At 44.8% G+C, this 23016-nt stretch overlaps 1 protein-coding gene and 1 pseudogene across 1 annotated transcript; one reads left to right on the top strand and one right to left on the bottom strand.

Annotated features, from left to right (window-relative positions):
• Window positions 1–1854: 1854 nt before the first annotated feature.
• Window positions 1855–4991, bottom strand: LOC141812912 (receptor-like serine/threonine-protein kinase SD1-8). The gene is made up of 7 exons (XM_074700862.1): window positions 3701–4991; window positions 3516–3635; window positions 3295–3431; window positions 3009–3219; window positions 2561–2798; window positions 2324–2474; window positions 1855–2245 (listed from the first exon to the last, which is right to left on the bottom strand). The coding sequence occupies exons 1-7, from the start codon at window positions 4989–4991 to the stop codon at window positions 1943–1945; spliced, it is 2451 nt and encodes an 816-aa protein (XP_074556963.1). The 3' UTR covers window positions 1855–1942.
• Window positions 4992–5928: 937 nt separating this feature from the next.
• LOC141812992 (uncharacterized) lies at window positions 5929–8963 on the top strand (annotated as a pseudogene).
• Window positions 8964–23016: the final 14053 nt, after the last annotated feature.

The following is a 23016-nucleotide window of genomic DNA, read 5'->3' as shown; positions in this document are numbered from 1 at the left end:
GTGGTTATTCCATATTTTAGAGTCAACAATTTTGAAACTTATATGTGCGGTGAGTTGATGAATTCTAGCAAGTTGTGCTAGGAGATTTACAATTCCTTTTGTAAAAGGTGGAATCTGTCACCTCAGCGGTCCCACACGGTCAGTCTCACGACCATCTATGAAGAGGTAAATCGAAAAACTACAGTTGATCACGACGGAGGAAGATATTGCTCGGCCTCACAGAGATTCGAACCCTTGCCTTCTTCTGCAAATATGCTCTGTCACAACCAACTCAACTATGCCCCAGGGGCAGAGAGATTTACAATCCCATACGATGGTCTTAGAGGCACTTTAATCCAAATAAGTTATATTAGTGCCATGGTTATGGAGCGATGCAGATAGACATTCATAGTGGATGGAGTAATCAACATAAGAGACAATTAGATTGTTTGAGGATAGCATGAACTTGTGTGGGAATCAAAGGGTTCATTAATCACAAAGTTAATGGGAGGTCTAGTTTCTCCTTATGACAATTGAGGATGTCAAATTTGATAAAATACTAGAGCATATAGGGCACTTTATTTAACAAAAAGAAATGTAGGACAAAGATATCAAACAGAGTGATGAGATGACATAGGCAAAAAAAATCACTACCATTAGATAATGCTTTGCAAATAAACTAGTTCATATGATGGTTAGTAGACCAAAGCATAGAGTGTTGTATAGAGATTCAAGTACATGGCAAGCAATATAATTAACTAAATTTAGTTTAGGAGGCAATTGCCTAAACATATTTAAGGGCTTTCATTAACAAGTTGACCAAAGTTGGAGTGAAGATCTTAGAGGGTGATTTAATGCAAACATTTATTATTCTACCATTTGATTCCTTTGATAATTTTGTTAAAACTCTTTTAGTTGCTAGGAAAGCCAAGTGATTGTGCACAAGGTGATGAATGAAAAAGACAGCATATGTTAGTGAATGAAAGGGGGGATACCATATTAAATTTTAAGGAAAGCTCATTAGTTGCTCAAAGTGAGACAACGGATATTCACAAAGGCAAGGATCACAATAGCATAAATTTAAATTGCGACTCATCTTTAAAGAATAGCTCAATGCTATAAATATATGGTCATATTAACCACTCAAGGAGAAGGCAAAAAGATATATATATAATAATGTCGAGACAACCAAGAATAAGGACATTATTTTTCTTATCATTTCAAAGGAAAAGAATGCACCATTTCTAGAGTTATCTTAGAAATTTAAAACAAGTATGGCTAAGACCTTGAGTGTGACAGATAACTAGAGGTGGAGACCAAGGGCATCGATACAATCAAACTTGGTTTAGCAGAGTACATTTTGGAGCAAGTAGACTTTATCTTCCCTAACCCAAATTGATTAAGAGGGGTATCAGTATAGTGGAGATAAAGTGATCATGGTAGATGGATCCAAATGAAATAGTGTTGTAAAGGCATGTATCATGGATGCTGAAACATTGTAAAATATTTCTGTTGTCAGTTTCCTACACCCTTCCTCATCAAATTTTGGAGAAAAAAAGGAGAACAATGTCAAAAGTCAGTTCCTTTCCCTCCCCTTCTTCCCAATGACATAGGGCCTTAATGTTCAAGCTTGATGCACATTCAAGGTAATGTTACATTGTTCCCAATTTTCTACGTTGGCATCATACAATGCATGAATGTGCATCTAGATATTTGCTTCCAAAGGATTGAAAATTTAGCCAAGCTGAATCTAAATGGGGATTCACTCCATTTTCTCTTTTAAAAATTGGAAATGGATGGACAAGCTTATACTTGATAGCCAAGTTCAAAAACGAAGCTTGTGCTTAGCAAAATGCAAGTCTCAATTTGCCCAAACTCTTCTAATAATCGATTAACAAACATTAAAGCTTACAAAATTTCAACATTACATTTGGTATCACAAAGCCTGTATATGTATTACTAACTATCGAGCTTCCAAGATTGTGATTGATGCTTGGTTTGAACATGTGAATTTCATGATACCTGTTGAATTGCCTTCCTGTAGATCTCTTAAAACAAAACCTGGTTGTCTTGGTTCAGGTAACAATGTGTTGTCACTTCCTAGCATTAACAATATTGATGTTATGGTTGGTCTATCCTCACACCTTTCTTGAACACATAAGAGGCCAACATTTATGCATCTCATGACTTCTTCCATAGAAAATGAAGGGCAAATTGTTTCATCTATTAATTCCAAGGCTTTATCATTTCTCCATAATCTCCATACCTATAATTAATTGATACAATTAGGATTACAACAACAATGAACAATAAAGATTTACTTTTATTTTTTTATGATACTCACGTAGTCTAATAGATTTAGGTGTTGGCCAGAAGTAAAAAACTCTGTATTCTTCTTGCCACTTATAATTTCAAGTATCAATACTCCAAAACTAAAAATATCAGATTTGATGGAGAACTTTCCATTCTTTATATATTCGGGAGACATATATCCACTACAACAAAAAACAAAGATGATGAGCATCAAAATTAGTTGAATCATTTATGCAATGAGATAGTGATGAAAGATATAGCTACGTACTATGTTCCAACAATTCTCTTTGTTTTTGCTGTATTTTCATCACCATCAAATATTCTTGCCATACCAAAATCTGATATTTTAGGATTCATATCTTTATCAAGAAGAATATTACTTGCCTTGAGATCTCTATGAATGATTATAAATCTAGAATCATGATGAAGATAGAGAAGACCCCGAGCAATTCCAATAATAATATTGTAACGCAACTTCCAATCTAATTGCCCACTTTTAACTTCATCTGAAAATATGAATAAGTGTGTCATTTTAACAATTGTAGGTTAAAAAACAGCCAGGATATTGGAGAAATTGCTCCTCTCCGTTTGGATTTGAGGTTTGTAAATTGTAAATGAGGAGAGGACTTTGAAATTGGTGCTCTCCTCTCCTCTCCTCTTCCTGGCGGTAAACGGGGCCTAAGATTATGTGTAAAGAATACTCATAGATCACTTACCGAATAGAAACGTATCTAAGCTTCCATTGGACAAGTACTCATAGATCAACATCCTTTCTCCTGCTTCAACGCAGCAACCGAGAAGTCGAACGAGATTTCGATGTTGCAGCTTAGCAATCAACTGCACTTCATTCTTGAACTCGTTCACACCCTGAGAAGATGTTTTCGATAGTCTCTTAACAGCTATCTCCTGTCCCTCGGGCAATCTTCCCTGTAATTAATTGGCTTTTACTTGTAGCTGCAAAACGACTTAGTCTTGAGATCCATCAAACTTATAGTGGCATACCTTATAAACCGGACCGAATCCGCCCTCTCCGAGCTTGTTGTCAACGGAGAAGTTGCCGGTGGCATTCACAACTGTACCTAAATCGAACAAGGGCAGGTTCAAGTCTTTTTCTTCAGTTTCTTCATCATCGAAGCCCTCTGCAAATGAAGTGACAGAATTACCCAAACAATTATAAAGTCTCAAATATTGGATTAATTAAGAGCCATTGGATGGTATAGTACTTCTATTCTTCCATCTCCAAATGCAGAAAGCAGCACAAGACAGCAGAAACGATGCCGCCAAAGTAACGGCTACGATCACTACCACACGCCTCCGATTAGAATGCCTCAATTCCGCGTACGCTACACAATAAACGCAGGGAGTCAACATGAATTACAAACTATATATAATTAATTGATTTAATTACCTGCAATTAGATCGGCATCAGCGAGCCTCACGTAGAGATCCTGCCCCGTCCCCCCGAAGAAGAATCTAATATCTGTTAGGTCGGAGCTCCAGAGAATGCACCCGCTACCGTTGACATTGGCGCTGGCGTAGGCGGTGCAGTTGCAGTCGTTCAAGCACAGACTACTGCACTCTGCTAGAGTCAAACTCGTGCGCACCACCGCACTTGACAATTCCGGCAGCTTCAGGCTTTTCTGATTAAAGAACCCATCGGTCCTGTTACGGCAGTCCAAGTGCGTGTTCCTCACGCAGCCGCCGGACCAATCCCTGATGAGGTTCCAGTTGGTGGGATTCTTGGGCCGGAACCCCGTCAGGCACTTGCACATTGGCGACCCGTTGGGGATGCAGATCGCGTTGATGCTGCACGCCGATACGGAATCGCAGGGATCCTGGGGAGTGTATCCCCGGACGCTCCACTGCTGGTTGTCCTCCACCCAGATCAGAAGCTGGATCTCACCGGAGGAGGTCAAGGTCATTCTTGTGGGCAAGGAGTTGTCGCGGATGGTGTAGGTGTACATGAACTGTTGGGGCGCCACCGTGAAGTGGTACTGCACCAGGTCCTCAGTCTCCATCTGCGGCGCGCCGCTGAGGTAGAGGCCGTTCCACGGGCCTGATCGCCACAGCAGCCGCGTCCCCTGCCACAGGAACTCCTCTGGCACTCCGTCCATGTTAATGTTCACCACGTAGTCCCCCGGCGTCGGATCGCTGAGGCTCGTCCACGCCGTGAGGCTGAGATTGAGTCCGCTGGTCATGTTCCGGCCAAATCTCATCCCTGGGAGAATCGTGTCCGTCGGGTGGTCGTAGCTCTGCCACGCCACATAGCCGTTCGGCTCGGCCTCCTCCCTGACGACGAAATTACCGTTGTCGAGGAGCTGTGCCACGGGGTTCCTCACTGGGGTGGAACCGTCGCTGGAGGACCAGAAGACCGTCGTCGAGTTGTCGCTGGTGAGGATGAGCGTTCCGTTGGCGGTTAGAGAGAGGCGTCCGGAGAGATCAGGTAGAGGGCTCCGGCGGTTGGCGACCCAAACGACGGTTCGAGGTGAGATGTTGTAGAACCATATGCCGACGTAGCGGTAGGAAGAGTCTTTGGGGGTGAAGAAGCCCAACGCGAATCTGTTGCCAGCGTTTAGCAGCGTGGTTCCATCGGCGTCGAGGAGAGGTTGTTGAGGGGTTAATGTGTCGTCTGCCAAGGAAACGGAATTTACAAGAACAGCTGCAAAAATTACGAGGAAGAAGATGGGAATCTTTCTCATGATGATCTATCGGAAAATATTATTCATATGAGATTTACTTCATTTAACTTCTTATTTTAGTAAGTCTTTAAATGAGAGTCAAAAGTAACCACAAATATAATTAATATAACATATGGCGTGATGGCTAAGACAAAGTAGAATTGTGGCATTGCCTTTGCTACCAATCTAAAATAGCTTAATTTTCGCATATAAAATCTCATTATTCTCTATGAGCACAATAACAAAATATCTCATTCACTTGATAATTCCAATCAAACATGAAAAAGACTACTGTTAATAGAAGATCATATTTTGTTTCAAATTAATGCAAGTATGTTTTATGCATTATCAAAAATATTAAAATTATATTGGTTATATTGTATGCATACAGTATACCATAAATATAATACAAGGTTGGCCCTGGGCCAGGGCAACTAGGGCGACTGCCCAAGGCTATAAATTGGTAATTTTTTTTGATTAAATTTAATATTTTTAGCTTTTAATTATTGCTTCTCAAAGAATATTAAAAGTATTATTTGTCGGCCAAGACTTACAGTTGGTCACTACAGGGCAACCAGGGCGACTGCCCAGGGCCCACAAATTGATAGGGCCCTAATTTTTGGATTAAATTTCATATTCTTAGTTTTTAATTATTGTCTCTCAAAGAATATTAAAAGTATTCTTTGATCGGATCCAAAAAAAAACTGAGCGGTCAACTCTGTAATTCTTTGCCCATCTGTCCATCCAAAAAAAAATTGAACGGTCAACTAGTTTTTGAGCCCTAATCGCTGATCCTTTTTCTGTTCATTCCGTCAAGCACAAGCACCAGATCTCGACAAGTTGTGGATCTCGTCACCAGATCCTTTTTCTGTTCATTCCACGGGTTGTGGATCTCTGCTGCGAACTGCCCCCACAGGCCACAACCGCTTCTACAGTTCCACACGCCGCGAAAGTGCCCCTCCATATTAGGTTTTATTGTTCTTTGCTTATTGCTTATTGCTTATTGTTCATAATTATCTATCATCATGAAACAACTATCTGGATATCAAAAAAGACAAAAAAAAAAAAAGAGAAGAGATAGCCCAAAGCTTAAGAGGTTCATTGAATAAATATTTTAGTAAAGAATCACATGACACAACGGAAAACTTAGTTCAGATTTTAACTAATGAATCAAATGCAAATGAAGATTTTGTTGAAAACAAGAATGATGAAAATGAAGAATTTGTGAGAAACGAAAGTGATGAAAATGAGAAATTTATAGAAAATAAGAACGAAGAGAATAAAGATTTTAATGATTTAGATGAAACTAAAATTGACAAAGCTAAAGATATTGATAATTGTTGTGATGATGAGCATACAAACGAATATCAATGTTCGACACCAAGATATGATTTGAACATATTTGATCCAAGAGTTTGGGATAATCTTGATACAAAAATGAGAGATTTACTTGTGGAAAGAGGTCCTAAAAGAGAAGATATTCTTAAATTTCCTTTAGATAAAGAATCTCGACACTTTTCTCCTACTTACTATGTTCAAATGTTACCAAATGGTGAGACTCATGATCGAAAATGGTTAGTGTACTCGAAGGAGTTAGACAAAGTATTTTGTATTTGTTGTAAGTTGTTTAAAGTAATACACACTAAAAGTAATTTAGCAAGAGAAGGAGTTAATGACTGGAAACATTTATGTGACAAGCTTAAACAACATGAAAATAGTGTTGAACACCTCACTAATCTGAGAGCTTTTGTTGAACTACAAATGAGATTAAAGAAAACATCGACAATTGACAAGGAAATGCAAGAACAAATTAAAAAAGACACAAAACATTGGAAACACGTTATGCTAAGAATAGTTGTTGTTGTCAAATGTCTTGCTATACATAATTTGACATTTCGTGGTACACATGACAAAATTTATGAAGATGGTAATGGTAATTTTTTGGGTCTACTTGAAATGATTGCAGATTTTGATCCAATAATGCAAGAGCATTTTCGACTTATTCAAGATAAAAAGATTCATTATCATTATCTTAGTCATAAAATTCAAAATGAGTTAATATCTATGCTAGCCTCCAAAGTCAAGAATGCAATAATTAAAAAAGTAAAAGAGGTAAAATATTTTTCAGTAATTCTTGATTGTACACCGGATGCAAGTCACAAAGAACAAATGACTCTCATATTAAGATGTGTAGATGTTTCAGACACTCCAATTAAAATAGAAGAGTACTTCTTAGAATTTTTAAATGTAGGAGATACAACTGGTTTAGGTCTTTTCAATGAATTACAAGTTGTTTTACAATCTTTAGAACTTGATATTGATAACGTGAGAGGGCAAGGTTATGATAATGGATCTAATATGAAAGGCAAAAATCAAGGTGTGCAAAAGAGATTGCTTGATATTAATCCTAGAGCATTTTACATGTCATGTGGTTCTCATTCTCTTAACTTAGTTGTTTGTGACATGACAAATTCTTGTGCTAAAGCAAAATCATTTTTTGGAGCATGTCAATGTATGTACACCGTGTTCTCTAATTCAACAAAAAGATGGAATGTTTTGCTTGAATATATTGATGGATTAACTTTAAAATCATTGTCAACTACAAGATGGGAAAGTCATATTGAAACAGTTAAAGCAATACTATCTCAAGCTTCCCAAATTAGAGAAGCTTTGTTCAAATTAGCAGAAATAAGTGAAGACAGCAAATTAAGTAGAGACGCTGAAACTTTAGCATCTGGTGAACTTTCAAGTTTTGAATTTATATTAAGCCTTGTTATTTGGCATGATATTTTGCATAAAATTAACTTAGTTAGCAAAAAATTACAATCAGAAGATATGCATCTTGATGTTGCTGTAAAATAATTGTCTGGTCTTGTTTCCTTTTTTGAAAAATATAGAGAAAATGGTTTTGCTTCTGCTATGGTTGATGCAAAAAAAATAGCATCTGATATGGAAATTGAACCTGTATTTTCTACAAAACGTAAAATTTATAGAAAGAGACATTTTGATGAGATTGCAAACACTGAAAGGGAAAATCAATCACCGGAAGAATCTTTTCGAGTAGATTATTTTATTTTAGTGGTCGATATTGCTCTTGGGCAATTGAAAAGTAGGTTTGAACAGTTGCAATATTTTGAATCTATATTTGGGTTCTTGTATGATGTTGCAAAATTAGTTTCGTTGGATGATGATGAATTGATGAATTCTTGTGTGAACCTTGAAAATACTTTAAGAAATGGTGACACTTCTGATATTGATGCAAAATATATGTTTTCAGAACTACAAGTTTTACAAGTAATGTTACCAAGTGAATCTTATGAAACAAATAAAAAATGATCTTCCATTCAAATATTAGAGTTTTTTAAAAAAAATGGATATGTTTCCAAATGTGATGATTGCTTATAGGATATTATTGACAATACCCGTAACAGTGGCATCTGCCGAAAGAAGTTTTTCAAAATTAAAATTAATAAAATCTTATTTACGGACTACAATGACTCAAGATAGGCTAAATGGATTAGCAATTTTATGCATTGAAAAGAATATTTTAGAAAATATTGAATATGATGCTATCATTGATGAGTTTGCCTCTAAAAATGCATTACGAAGACATTTTAAATGAGTTACCTCTGTGTTTTTTTATTGGTTCTCAATTGTTAGCCATTTTGGCTTGCCATTTGAATCCAAAGTTCAAACAGATCATCTTGCTGGCACTTGAAAGTTATTTAAATGTCCATATCTTTATGCCGGGTAACTCAATCTCCAATAAATTCCCATAGCAGGTAATTTTTTTAATTGCTATCATACAACTTTTAATGAATGAGTTCAGTATCTTTGATGTATTTATAATAGACAGACTTTCTATTCTTCAAATAGGTCGATGCTTTGGCACACTAAACTTGCTTTCTATTCTTCCAATAGGTGGATGCTTTGGCACGTAACCGTGAGGGAAAGGATGCACGGGTTGCTGAACAACAACTGGCTCAGGTTTGACTGCTAAAATTACTTTTAGTAGTTTGGAGTTGAAATATGCAACTTGTTATTTTTTATTTTCTTCTAATTAACCACCTTGTCAATCATATAGCTACTTCTTGAGCTAGATGGTGCTAAAGAGGAAAAAAGGTGTATTTGTTATTGCAACAACAAATAGGTTCGTCTCCTCTATCCTCTTTTCATATTTAAATTCTCATGGAGATCTATGTAGTAAGATGACAACTTTATTCAGACCTGATGTTGTGGATCTTGCTCTACTGAGATCAAAAAGGTTGGGTAAAGTAGTATATGTCCCATTGCCCAATTTTGAAGAACAACTGCTAATATTGAAGTCACTTGCTCGAGAGATGTCTATTTCAGAAGATGTAGATTTGGTTGCTCTAGTAGAGGAATGTTCTAATTTCAGTGGCGTTGATCTAGCTTCTTTGGTATTTTTCTCTCCCTCTCTGCCCTTTGGTTAAGCTTTTTTGATTGTTATGATGTTGCCATTGTTTGATGGATGCACTTGTAATGTTGAAAGAAAAGCTGATCACTTCTTAACAAGGCCCACATATAACTAACTTCTCTTTGCTTAATCCTGCTGGCTTGTTTTTGTTTATCTTCAACCGTGGTATTTCATTAGTTTCATGACCAACATGCTTGTTATTTTGCCTTGAATGTTTGTTTTTAAGAACCACATGCTAAACAGAGTGTAACTTGTCCATTTTGAATTCATTATATATGTAGACTTTTTTATGCTGTGAATCTACTAATTAACTTTTATTAAGCTGCAAATGTATAAATTAGTGTCTTCCAAAGCAGCACGAAACTTTTAACGAGTGACTAGTTAATCAACTTTTTCCAGTAGTCCATATGTTTAATTTTTGCATGATAAAATTATTATCTCATTACCAGTCAAGTGAGGTATACAGGTCTTCGAACTGTGTTGCATGTTCACCAACTTCATGCTTGCAACTTGTGTTTTTGTTTCCTTCTCTTATTTTTAGCCATACAGGTCTTTAAATTTCCTCGTTGTATATTTTCCCTTGTGCATCAAAATGCTTTTCTTGATGTTTTGACATGACGAAGTTTATACCTTTTGGTGGAGCAGACAAGGAAATATTATGAGCGGTTATCAAAAAAATTCAATGTTCGATGACGACCTTCATCCAGTTTGGAGCTTCTTCACTACGAAGAAGAAAAAGAGTATTTCAATAGAATTTGCAGTGGCAATTCAAAAAACTCTGACTTTTTTTTATTCTTTTTTGTATGTTCTAAATATTATTTAGAGTATCATTATCATTTTAAATAGGAGAAATTATTCTTTTTTGTCTTGGAACTCTAGTTGCTTAGAGAGCATTGTTTCGTATAAAAAATTTTTATCTTACAACTCTTATTGATTGAAAATCATAATTTATCAAGCTCTAAAAATTAAATATGCTACTGTGTCAGGGCCCAAAAATTATAATTTCATAAAGCCTTGCAGAGCCCAAACATGTACCTTGTACAACAAGGATAAATTGGTTGGCGGCTCTGATAAAGCTCCAATTTTCTCATTTTAATGGATGGTTCTTGCAGACTAAGATAAATTTTCTTCCCTTCAACCTCTTGCTCTAAGTGATTTCCTCCTCTCCACTACTCGCGCTTCATTTTCTTTGCTGAATTTCGTTTCTTCTCCCTTCCTCTTCGCTTCAAACACCATCTCTTGTAATTTATTTATTTATTTTATTTCTTCTCCTCTTCTCACAGTAGCGTCCATGCCGCCGCTGCAGTCCAGCCATCCTGTGGCCGCCTTCCCGCTGCTGCAGTCGGTTATCGCTGCCACCGCCCTGCTGTTTTCTCGCAGCAGCCATTGGAATCACTAGTGATGGTTGCTGTGAGCGAACAACGCAATAAGTACTCCTTGTGGGGGCAGATCAACACAAAATTCAAGCAAACCCGATCATTGAGGTAGACTTCCTCTTTTCCTAGCTTCGAGCAAATCAAATTCAAAATTTTCCTCATCCTTAAAAAAGAATCAGTTTTAAAAGAGACCTAATCGACAAAAATTTATTATTAAAATTAAAATTTTTCTGTTATAATATGTCAATTGATAATTTATTTATTAATCTGTCAATTTACCAAGCACTTTAATATTCCTATAAATTGTATCTCTTATGGGAAAACTATCAAATAGGAAATTTTATTTCTTTCCACTTTTTCTTTTCTCTAGTTCAATTTTTCTTCTCTTAACATGGTATCAAAGTCATGATCTCTCTTTTTTTTTCCGTCTTTCTATAGTAATTTTGCTTCTATCACCGCCGTAAGTGCGCATATTTTTCTCCTCTTTCTTTATTGTCGTTTTTCCTCTTCTCTCTTTTTCTTCATTCAATGTCGAATACTCGATGTAGATGTTAAATTTGTCTCAGAGTTGGGCATATTGGTACTCAATGTCCTAGACGATATGACACAAATTTTATTGGTGGTCCTAAAGGTTTAAGACAATCAACTATTCTATCTATGCATCCTAAAGCGCTCTCATTCGTGCCTACTCTTGATAAACCATCAGAGTTTTCTTCTACTGAATGTTATATTGACACCAGAGCAATTCATCATGATGATGGTTACAAAAAACTTAAAGTTTTTCCATCCTCTCTATCCAAGCATAGGAAATTATAGTTTATTTAGTGTCAATCGTTACTGTAAAATAAATATTTAATTTCAAAGATAACATATTAGATGAAAAATGATATACTTTGTCTTCTAACTCCTTAAAAGCACGAGCATGACTTGATGATTAGACGAGAGTTAAACAAGAATATGAAGAATGCAACTTTCATAGGTGAAGTAGAAGAATTTAATATTTAATATCGAAGGAACTGACACTGCGAGAATGAGAAATAAATGTGAATAAACATCACTTCCAAAGATAAGAAGGGTAAAAAAAATATTTAAAAAGTAAGTTAACCAAGTGGGTTTTGATTCTCGATCAGGATACATATATAATTTAAATAAGTGTAAACCTTTTATATTTTTAATTTATAAATATTTTTTAAAATTTGTTCCGGTTGAGAGCTGTCTCTGGACACGTCACCAGATCTTCCTCACCGTGGAAGCGAAACAGCGGGGGGGGGGGGGGGGGGGGGGGGGGGGGGGGGGGAGCTGAGGGCGAAGGGAACTTCGGGAGCTTCTAGAGCTTCGTCGGAGCTGGTAGGGAACAGGAAAGGAACTCCAGGGCCTTTGGGATCTGCACACACAAAGAGCGTCAGTAGGAAGGCCAGGGGGTGCCCTGGCGCGACCACTCCGACGCTCAAGTCAGGGACGGTGGGAGGAAGAAGATGAACAGTAAGAAGAACTTGAGCGTAAAAGAGAATAAGAGTTGAGAGAAGTTGAGAGAGTTACCTGCTGCAGGGAGTGGTCGTTTTAAGGAGGAGATGAGCGTGCATACTTGTCACGTCATCATTTAAGGAACGTCCCATCATGATTAATGAGGTGGCAGGAACAATCGAGTTCCTTGTCCCATCGCCGGTAAAGCGTTATCTTGTCACCATCCGTGCAGGCAGAGAGATATATTAATTAATGAGGGCGTGGGCTTGTCAGAGATCATGATGGGTGTACCAGGGCACTGTAGGGCGGTTCCTCGATTTGCCATGGAAACATGTGAGGCGAGGCTTTCAGCATTAAAAGGTGGCACAACCTAAGTGAAGAAAAAGGGTCCATGGCCGATTCGGCCAAAGGGTGGCCGAATGGGCCAATTCGGCTGATGGGTGATTCGGCGAGTGTGCCGCCGACTAGGTGATTCGGCTAGTATATAGCCGAATGGGCGATTCGGCTAGTACATAGCCGAATGGACGATTCGACTAGCACATAGTCGAATGGGCGATTCGGCGGGGACATGCCCGAATGGGTGATGCGGCGAGGTCACTGCCGAATGGGCGATTCGGCGAGGTCACTGTCGAATGGGCAATTCGGCAAGATTGCCTAACATAGCCGAATGGGTGATTCGGTCAAGCGATGGTCGTGCGAGGCAATTCGACGTTCATAGCCGAATAGATGGTTCAGCGAGGTCATGCCTGAATGGGCGATTTGGTGTAAACAACCGAATGGGCGATTCAGCATTCATAGCCGAATGGGCGATTCGGCGTACATGGCCGAATGGAGCGATTCGGCAAGTGTGTAGCCGCGCGAGGTGAAAGTGTCACCGAATGAGTATACTTCAATATTAAGTGACTTGACCAATTAACTCTCATAGATTCGGCTAGCTGGGCCCGTGGGGTGGGACCAGACTTGGACTCGAGTCTGACCAAGGGCCTCTCGGATTATCCCCGTAACATAAGCCTCGCCACTAGTCTAGTCGAAGGGAGCGTGAGTCGAACTGACTAGACCGAGTCGGGCTCGAGTCTGAGTCTGGTCTGGATACTTCGTTCGGTCAGGTGAGCGATACAGCTGTGTAGTCCTATCGTTTGGAGAGGGAGACTAATCAGTGGGGGACACCTGTCGTCATGCTGTTGGTTGCATTAATGAGAGTAAGGGCGGCGAGCGTGCGCGGAGAGGGCCGCTGTCTTTTCCGAGACAGAGTAATTAAGGAGGCGTGCGGTCCGATGGACTTTTCGAATCGCCATCATGACATCAGTAGATCCGCTTGGGAAGTCGTGATCATCCGACGGTGCTCGTTGAATCCCGCCTTTTCTGCACCGCTTCATCGAACGGTCGCGGCGGGATAGGGTTTCGGTATATATAGTCGGTGCGAGAGCTGCAGTGGGACCATTTGCTTTCTCTGCTCCAGTGTGTGTGTCCGCCGCTGCCCGCGCTTGTCGTTCCTTGTTCCAGACCCTCCTTCTCCGGCGAGCTCTCCTGGTGTAAGCCCCGTCTTCCTTCCCCTCTTCGTTTTTCTTTCAAGTCTGTTTCGCGTTCCGCATTAGGTTTGTAGGAATGTCAAAGCCCAATACTGCCTGGTTTGAGTCCGCTGTGTCCGTTTTTGATAAGGCGTCTAGGTCGGCGGTGAGACTCCAGTACGAGATCCCCCGTCAGTATAGGATTAAGGTTCCCAAGAAACACCAGCGGCCGCACCAGCCGCCCTCTGGCTATCAGACTTTCTTTCAAGATCAACTAGAGGGAGGGTTGCGGTTTCCTATCCCTGAGTTTTTCATAAGGATTTTGGGGTATTTCGGGATTCCGGTGAACCAGCTGGCTCCCAACTCCTTCCGCCTCCTCGCGTGTGTATGTCTAGTGTTCAAGATGTATGACATCCCATTGAACCCAACCGTCTTCCACTACTTCTTCTATCCGAAGAAGAAGGAAGACGGAGTTTTTTATTTTAATGCCCGACCTGGGCTTAATTTCTTAACCAATTACCCTTCTTCCCTCAAATTTTGGAAGACCAAGTTCTTCTTTGTCCGCTCCCCGAGTCCCATTCGCGTAGCCGATTGGCAAGACGAGCTCTCGATTCCGCCTCGACTGAGAGATTACAAGACAGACACCGCCTATTCGATGGCTTCGAAGGTGTTGGACGGACTGCAAGTTTCATGTCGAGCGGCTGATCGGCGAGGAGGGCTTATTGTTTCGGGCGGGCTTGAGCCCGATCGCTGGCGGAATTGTCTCAGCCACTTGGTAAGATAGTGTCGTTACCTTAGTCTGTTGTTATCTAATTTCATGTGTGTTTTGGTTTTCTGCAGAGGATCTCTGGATGGCGGCGTCAATGAACAAATTCATCAAGTGGGACCGTGCGTCTTTCAAGAAGTTGGCGACTCCCAGCTCTTCTGAAGGGAGTCCAGCGGCAGCTGGCTTCAGCCGGTAGTCAGTCGGCAGCAGCGGGATCTGAGACGAGGTCCCATTCGGCTGCACCCTCTGGCCGAGTCGGCAAGCGGCCTCCAGCGGAGGAGCCTCGCGAGAAGGCTTCCAAGGCTAAGAGGCCCCGAGCGGAGGAGACACGCGAGAAGGCCTCCAAGGCCAAGAAGCCCCGAGTGGAGGAGCCGCGCGAGAAGGCTCCTAAGGCCAAGGCACTGACCATCAACGAGCCCACCGATGAACCGGCGTCTCGGCAGCGCCCTCCAGTGATTGAGGAGGGCAAGTTGAAGCAGAAAGCTCGTCCCGAACCGCCAGCCAAACCCAAGCAGAAAAAGAAGAAGCCAAGTCCTGTGGCGGCGCCGAAGAGTACTCCCGGGACCGAGTCGAGTCGCCAAGCGGAGTCAACGGGTGAGGCAGGTGACTTCGGCGGGGGTAGCCACGCTAGCCTTCTACAAGGCAGCACGACGGTGAGCCCAGTAGAGGAGTCCAGCGGCTGGATCGCCTAGGGCCTTGGCCATAGGGCCAGTGGCGCCTGATGCCGGCCGGGGGGCGAGCAAGTTCCCCCCGTGCAGGCCATCCCGAATCCGCACCTACTACTGCTACCACTTCGGGTGCGGAGGAGACTACCGAGCCAGGTGGTAGTGTGGTGTCCGCGGATGGTGGAATCGGTGACAGCTCACCGAGCAGCCAGTCCTTGGAGTTACCGGCCAGTTCCCAAGTGGAGGTGATTGCGGCGCCATCGGCCGAGAAGCGGAGGCGGAGGCTGGAGGGACGGCAATTGCCGAACCAACAGAAGGAGTTGCAAGGGGTTGCGGAGGTGACCGAGCGGGCTACTGATCCGAGGTCCAACTCCTCAACGCCAGTGGAAGTCCCCAGGGGGAAGAAGGGAGGCGACTCCTTCAGAGGGTCGCTACTTCGTCTACAGCGGGCCCTTCTTTTACGACGCGGCCACCCCAGCTTCCTCTCCCCGTCTTTCCTCCGGGTGCGGCGGGGATTTTTCCAGGAGGAGTCTTTTTCCGCAAGAGACGCGGACCCCCTCCGTTGCTGGCAGACGCTGCCTTCACTCGGGAGGAAATCAACAGCGTCCTGGACCTTGTGAGATCACTGCGAGGTCCCTAGCTACTATTCTCCCCTGGTGCTGTCAGACCTCACCAGCCGCAGCATTTACTCCACTGTTCGGGTATGTTCTGTCCTTTGCCTTGTAGAGATTTAAATGATTTGAACAACTTTTGCTAACACTCATTCGGCGGTGCAGGTCTTGTGTGAGACCCTGGAGGTCCACAACCGCCTGCCTCAGATCTGCCTTCAATTCCGATCTCTAGAGGGGCAAATGGCGGCGCTAAGGGCCCGAGAATCAGCGCGGATCGGCGATCTTCAGGCGGCGCAGAGTGCGGTGATGTAGCACCAGCATCAGGCAAGCCTGGCCTTGGCGCGGCAACAGACAGCTGAAGATAGGGCCGAGAACTTAGAGCACGAACTGCAGGAGGCCCTATCTCAGATGCAAGATATCAAGGAGGAGCTGCAGCAGAAGGAAGAGCAGCTCTCCAAGGTAGAGGAGCGACTCGTCAAACAGAATGATGAGCTATACTACTTGGAGGAGCAGATAGAACAACAACACGGGGACTTAGACTTCGTCTGCGAGGAATCTGACGACCGGCAAGCTCGGATCGAGACGCTGGAGGCTGAAACAGCAGAGCTGAAGAAACAAGTGGCCGAGCTGACCGAAGCGGCGAAGGTAGTAGAGGGCGTCTCGGCCGATGCGCGCAACGAGCTTGCTGCTTACAAAGTCAGCGAGGAGGACCGAGTCGAGGCGGCCAAGGAGGCCTGGCTAAAGTCCAAGGAGTTTACCGATCAATTTCTGGAGCGGACTGCCAGCATGCTTCAGTCCGGCTTTGAGGGGGCGCTGAAGCAGCTTCAGGCAGCGGGCGTGGTCATCCCGGACGAAGCCATAGACAAGCTGGACCCTCAGGAGGTATGGAAGGAGTTGCCCGAATCGGCCCGGACAGCGTCAGCAGTTGTGAAGAAGCCTCCAGCCGGCAAGGGGAAAGGAAAGAAAAAATAGATGTATTCGGCTCCGGCCTCCTCCTTGTAATTTTTTGATATCAATGAAAGATTTTGTTGGCTTCCCTTTATTTTCCTGTTGCTTTTTGGCATTTTCTTCGATTTTTGTGTAACTAGTTCAAGTCAAAGGAGTAGGAGGGGCGAGTCGTGGAAAGGGAGAGGGAAACTTAGCTTTGAGAGAGGACCGTGAGACAACTAAGTCACTTTCTGGCACTCGTGAAGCAGTTAGAATTGAGACTGTGTGCCTTGGTCATTCGGACTCGGCCATGCTTGGCCGAGTGGTGTATGCTGGCAAGTGACGGACGCTTTGCCCGCATGGCTCGAAGTGTGGACGAATGTGAACTGTTCTCTAGTCGTCTAACGGGATCACCAAGTTGGCATAGCGTTTGTCGAACGATAGCGCAGAAGACCACGGGGCTTCTTGCCTTGGCAAGTCCCGGGGTCCGGGGAAGAGGAAGCCTAAACTTCCACCGGGCTTGTGGAAGGCGTTAATCACGGGAGACGGTGACAGTAATGGCTTAAGAATCAGGAGGGCCATGGCAATGATTGTTGGTGCAATCTTTGCCCCAAGTGCATTGAGATTCAATATTTGGCTAAACTATGTTTGAAGTTAGGCAATACTTGTGATCTAACATGTGTGATGCAAGTTTGCAGGAAAGTCCAAGCGTAGTCTTGGCAAAGGAAAGTCCAAGTGGGTAGTCTTGGCAAAGGAAAGTCCAAGTGGGTAGTCTTAGCAAAGCGAAAGTCTAAGTGGGTAGTCTTGGCAAAGCAAAAGTCCAAGTGGAAAGTCTTGGCAAGCAAAAGTCCAAGTGGGTAGTCTTTGCAAGCAAAAGTCTAAGTGGGTAGTCTTGGCAAGCAAAAGTCCAAGTGGGTAGTCTTGGCAAGGAAAAGTCCAAGTGGGTAGTCTTGGCAAGGAAAAGTCCAAGTGGGTAGTCTTGGCAAGGACTTGACATGACGAAGCTGATGGAAGCATCTCAAGCTAGTGCAGGGAAGGCATGAGGCTGTGGAAGGCGTTTGAAGGCCGAGGTCTAGGTCAAGAGAAGCTGAAATGTGATTTTTCAGCTTCACCAGTCGACTGGCCCTGCCAGCAGTCGACTGCTCATAGGTCAGACACACACAGAAAGATCAGTCGAGCCAGAGGAAGACAGGAGTCGACTGTGTGTAAACTTATGCCTTATATGGTTTAAAGCAAGCTCCAAGAGCTTGGTATGAAAGGTTGTCCACCTTTCTAATTTCTAAAGGCTTTAGAAGATGAACCATTGATCCTACCTTATTTATTAAGTCAAAGGAGAGTGATATTTTTGTTGCCCAAGTTTATGTGGATGATATTATCCAACAAATGAGACCTAAATGAGTTTATCAAGAATATGGAGATGGAGTTTGAGATGAGACCTAGAGCTATGTCGATGGAGTAGGTCAAACGAAGGAACACATGTTTATCAAACTAAATATGCTAAGGAGGAGTAGGTTTGGAATGGAAAATGCTAAAAACATGTCGACCCCTAGTAGGTCCGCAACCTAATTATGTCGAAGTGGAGTAGGTCCGAGACCTAAGGAGTATGATGGTAGTCTATTATACTTAACCGCTAGTAGACCCGATATATTATTTGTGGTTGGGATGTGTGCTAGGTACCAATTATGTGCAAAGGAGTCACATCTTGCAATAGTAAAGAGAATCTTGAGATATATCAAAGGAACCTTAAATGTTGGTCTTTGGTACCCAAGGCTGAAAGCCTTGGCACGGGGAGGGCCTGTAGGAAACATCACTGTCATTAAGTATAGGAAATGAAATGAGACATGCAATGAAGTTTAGTGTTAAGAGATGCTAAGTATGGTAAGGCCGGAGATGCGTGGCGTTCCAGGGCCTGATCAAGTCCTTGCCCTCCGGGTCGGTGAGGTAGTAGGCGCCGGAGCTCGTCTTCTTGATCACCCGATAAGGGCCTTCCCAGGGTGGTTCGAGTTTGCCCACGTCGCCTGCCGGCTTCGCCTTCTTCCACACCAAGTCGCCTACTTGGAATGACCTGGGGATCACTCGTCGGTTGTAGGTGGCGCACATTCTCTGTCGGTAGGCCGTGAGTCGAGAGGCGGCTTGGTCTCTGTCTTCAGTGACGAGGTCCAGCTCCATCCTTCGGCGCTCCCCGTTGTCTTCGTCGTAGAGCCTTCTTCTGTCTGACGGGACTCCTACCTCCATTGGCACTACGGCCTCTCCTCCATACACCAAGTGGAATGGTGTCATGCCGGTGCTCTCCCTCGGCGTGGTTCGGTAGGCCCACAGTACACACGGTAGCTCCTCCACCCAGCTGCCTCCTTCGTGATCCAACTTAGTCTTCAGGCCGTGCAATATTTCCCGGTTGGTGACTTCAGCTTGACCATTGGCTTGTGGGTAGGCTACGGAGGTGAAAGCCTGTTGGATGCCGAGACCCTGACACCAAGCCTGGATCTTCTTTCCTTGGAATTGGCGGCCGTTGTCGGAGACTAGCCGCTGTGGAATACCATACCGACAAATAATGCTCTTCCATAGGAACTTGATGACGGCCTCCTCGGTGATGCGGGCGAGGGCTTCGGCTTCGACCCACTTAGAGAAATAATCTACGGCGACTAGCAGGAACTTCTTCTGTTGTGGCCCCGCCGGAAAGGGTCCCACAATGTCCATGCCCCATTGGTCAAAAGGGCATGAAGTAGTGGAGGCCTTCAGCATCTCCGTCGGTCGCCGTGAGAAACTTTGGTATTTCTGGCAATGTAGGCAAGTGGAGACTAACTTCGCCGCATCAGCTTGAAGGGTCGGCCAGAAGTATCCGGCCAACAGAATCTTTCGGGCCAGCGATCTTCCCCTGGGTGATTGCCGCAACATCCTTGGTGTGCCTCCCGCAAGAACATAATCAGCATCTTCTGGCCCCAAACATTTGAGCAGAGGACGGGAGAAGGCGCGCCGGTATAGCTGATCTCCTATCAGGGTGAATCGGGTCGCGCGCCTTCGGAGCACTTTGGCCAGACCAGGGTCAGAAGGGGTGACGCCTGTCTGGAGGAAGTTCAGGAGTGGACTTCTCCAGTCCTCCGGTTCTGCTACTGCTTCGGACTGGTCTATTTGGGCAACGAAGGCTATCTGAGTGACAAGCCCTTCGTCTGTCCATTCGACCATGGAGCTGGCCAGTCGGGCCAACTCATCGGCTTTAGCATTCTCGTTCCGAGGAATCTTCAGGAGAGAGACTTCCTTGAAATCCGCCTTAAGTTTTGTGAAGGCCTCGGCATATCGGCGAAGTCTGTCGTTGCGGACTTCGTAATTTCCTTCTACTTGTTGCGCCACCAGCTGAGAGTCGGAATACAAATGGACTTGGGCAGCTCCCATTCGCTTGGCTGCCTGCAGGCCGGCAAGCACAGCTTCATATTCAGCTTCATTGTTGGAGGCGCGGAAGCTTAATCTGATGGAAAGCCGAATCTCTTCTTCTTGAGGGGAGATTAATACAACTCCGATTCTGCTTCCTTGCCGATTGGAGGAACCATCCACATATACTTTCCAGGTCTGCTCCGGCTCGCCTTCGGGTATCTCAGTGAGAAAATCAGCTAAGGCTTGGGCCTTGATGGCAGTCCGGGGTTGATACTGAATGTCATATTCCCCAAGCTCCACGGTCCATTTGATGAGTCGCCCGGAGACGTCCGGCTTCGTAAGCAGCCGGCCCAGATTACTGTTGGTCATGACTGTAACGGATGGGATAAGAAGTATGGGCGCAGCTTCCGAACGGACAGAACAAGCATCCACGCCAGCTTCTCCAGGTTGGAGTATCGGGTCTCTGCATCTTTGAAAAGGTGACTGGAGAAATAAATGGGATGCTGGGACTGACCTTCCTGTTTTACTAGTACGGAGCTGGCGGCCGAATGAGAGGCTGACAGGTACATCCACAGTGGCTCGCCTGGAGAAGGCTTGGCGAGCCGAGGGAGCTGGGAGAGATACTCTTTGAGCTCAGAGAATGCCTTGTCGCAGTCTTCGTTCCACTCGAACTTCTGCGCCCTCTTCAAGACCTTGAAGAAGGGAAGGCTGCGTTCCGCCGATCGGGAGATGAATCGGGAGAGCGCGGTGATCCGGCCCATCAACTTCTGTGCCTCTCTAAGGTTGCGTGGTGGAGACATCTGGGATAGTGCTTGCACTTTATCCGGATTGGCCTCAATTCCCTCCTCGGTTACTATGTAGCCAAGGAACTTTCCCACTCGGACTCCGAATAAGCACTTGGCTGGATTCAGCTTTAGGTCATATCGGCGCAGAGTGTTGCAGGTTTCTTCTATGTCTGTGATGAGGGAGCCTCCCCTTTCGGACTTAATCAGTATGTCGTCCACGTATACTTCAATGTTACGGCCCTGTTGCTGTTGGAATATCTTGTCCATCAACCGTTGGTAAGTGGCTCCGGCATTCTTGAGTCCGAATGGCATAACAGTGTAACAAAAAGTTCCATCTGCCGTTATAAAACTGACCTTATCTTGGTCATCTACAGAAAGGGAGATTTGATGGTACCCCTGATAAGCATCCAGCATACATATATATTCATGTCCGGAAGTCGAGTCGACTAGCTGGTTAATCCGGGGCAGTGGATAGCAGTCCTTCGGGCAAGCCTTGTTTAAGTCTCTGAAATCCACACAGACCCGCCATTTGTTCCCTGGCTTCGGCACCAGCACTACGTTGGACAGCCACGTAGGGAAGTGCACTTCCTTGATGTATCCGGCCTTCAGCAGCTTTTGCACTTCTTCTCGGATCACTTTGTTCTGCTCGGGGCCGAAGTGTCGTCTCTTCTGTTTGACGGGGCGGGCACCTGGAAGGACGTTGAGGCGGTGGATGGCGACGGAAGGGGAAACTCCCGTAAGGTCTGTTGGAGTCCAGGCGAAAATGTCTTGATTCCGGCGGAGGCATTCGGCCAGTTCTAGCTTCAGTTCGGCTGGCAGTTCGGCGGCCACTTGCACAGTTGTCTCCGGGCGGTCGGGGCATACTTGTAAGAGCTCCTTCTCGGTTGCAGCACGAGGGTTAGGCACCTCTTGTACTGCGTGTACTTCAGCTCCTTGGGTTCGTCGGGTCTTCCTGGCTTTCGTCCGGACTGCGTCGACATAACAACGTCGCGCAGTCAGCTGGTTGCCTCGCGCCTCCCCGACTAAGTCTCCCACCGGGAACTTGATCTTCTGATGGTAGGTGGATACGACGGCCGAGAAAGCGCCGAGCGTCGGTCGACCTAGTATCACATTATAGGAGGAGGGAGCATCCACTATAGTGAAGAAGCAGTACCTTGTCCTTCGAGCTGGTTCCTCGCCGAGAGAGATAGCGAGGCGTATCTGTCCCAAGGGGCGAACTTCGTTTCCCTGTGAAGCCATATAAGGAGGTGGCATTGGCTCCAGGTCATCCAGGTCGATCTGCATCTGATCGAAGGCTGTCTTGAAGATAATGTTGACGGAGCTACCAGTGTCGACAAACACCCTAGATATATTATAGTTGGCGATGGTGGCCCTTATGACCAGTGCATCATCATGGGGAGTTTCTACTCCCTCCAAGTCTTGGGGTCCAAAGCCGATGATGGGCCCGTTTCCTTGACTTCCTCCGGCCACACCGCACACTTCCAACTGGTGACTGTGGGCCTTCCTGGCTCGATTTGAGTCTCCATCCGTAGCGCCCCCTGTAATCATGAGGATATTACCTCGAGGGGCGTTATCTTGGTTGCCGGCTCGAAGGTCACGGGAGCCGGATCCCTGACCGCGGTCCCCCTCATTCTGCATCGGGAGAGTGAGCTCTCTGGGAGAACGATGGCGCTTGGGGGCGGTCCGAGGAGAGGGTGGCAGAGGTGGAGGAGCGGCCTGATTGTGGGTCTCCTACTGGAGTTGGGGGGCAGGTACCGCCCTCCTAGAGCGCTGGTCTTCTGACTCACGGAGGACCCGGGCATACTGATGGCAATCTCGAGTGTCGTGAGTTCGCGACTGATGATATGCGCAGAAGCGGGGCAGCCATCGCGAAGGCCCCGACGATTGAGTGGGCCGGGAATCCACTGCTTGTATGGCACGAAGGCCACCTGCCGATCTAGTTGGAGGCTCTGGCTCTGGTCTCCTGAGTGGTTGAGGCGGATGGCGGTGTTCACTTCGAACGGCCGGAGCGGGCTGTCGACTCGAACCACCGTGAGAGGAAGCCTCGGATTTAATGCGCCGAGCCGACTGAGCTTCTTCCATGTGTATGTACTTGTCGGCCCGGGTCAGTAGCATGTCGAAGTTCTCAGGGGGCTTC

This window comes from Curcuma longa, chromosome 20 (assembly GCF_044706935.1).
Source record: "Curcuma longa cultivar G26 ecotype Majalengka, Jawa Barat chromosome 20, ITB_CL_G26_1.1, whole genome shotgun sequence".
Classification (NCBI taxonomy): Eukaryota; Viridiplantae; Streptophyta; class Magnoliopsida; order Zingiberales; family Zingiberaceae; genus Curcuma; species Curcuma longa.
The sequence above is the reverse complement of the archived record's forward strand: the minus strand, read 5'-3'. Positions and strand labels throughout refer to the sequence as shown.

Excerpts from the sequence above, each read along its gene's own strand:
- LOC141812912 (XM_074700862.1), bottom strand. The coding sequence starts at position 4,991 with ATGAGAAAGATTCCCATCTTCTTCCTCGTAATTTTTGCAGCTGTTCTT. Across the intron at positions 3,220-3,294 it reads GATTCGGTCCGGTTTATAAG|GGAAGATTGCCCGAGGGACA; the intron begins GTATGCCACTAT and ends AATTAATTACAG. Across the intron at positions 2,799-3,008 it reads CTTAGATACGTTTCTATTCG|ATGAAGTTAAAAGTGGGCAA; the intron begins GTAAGTGATCTA and ends TCATATTTTCAG.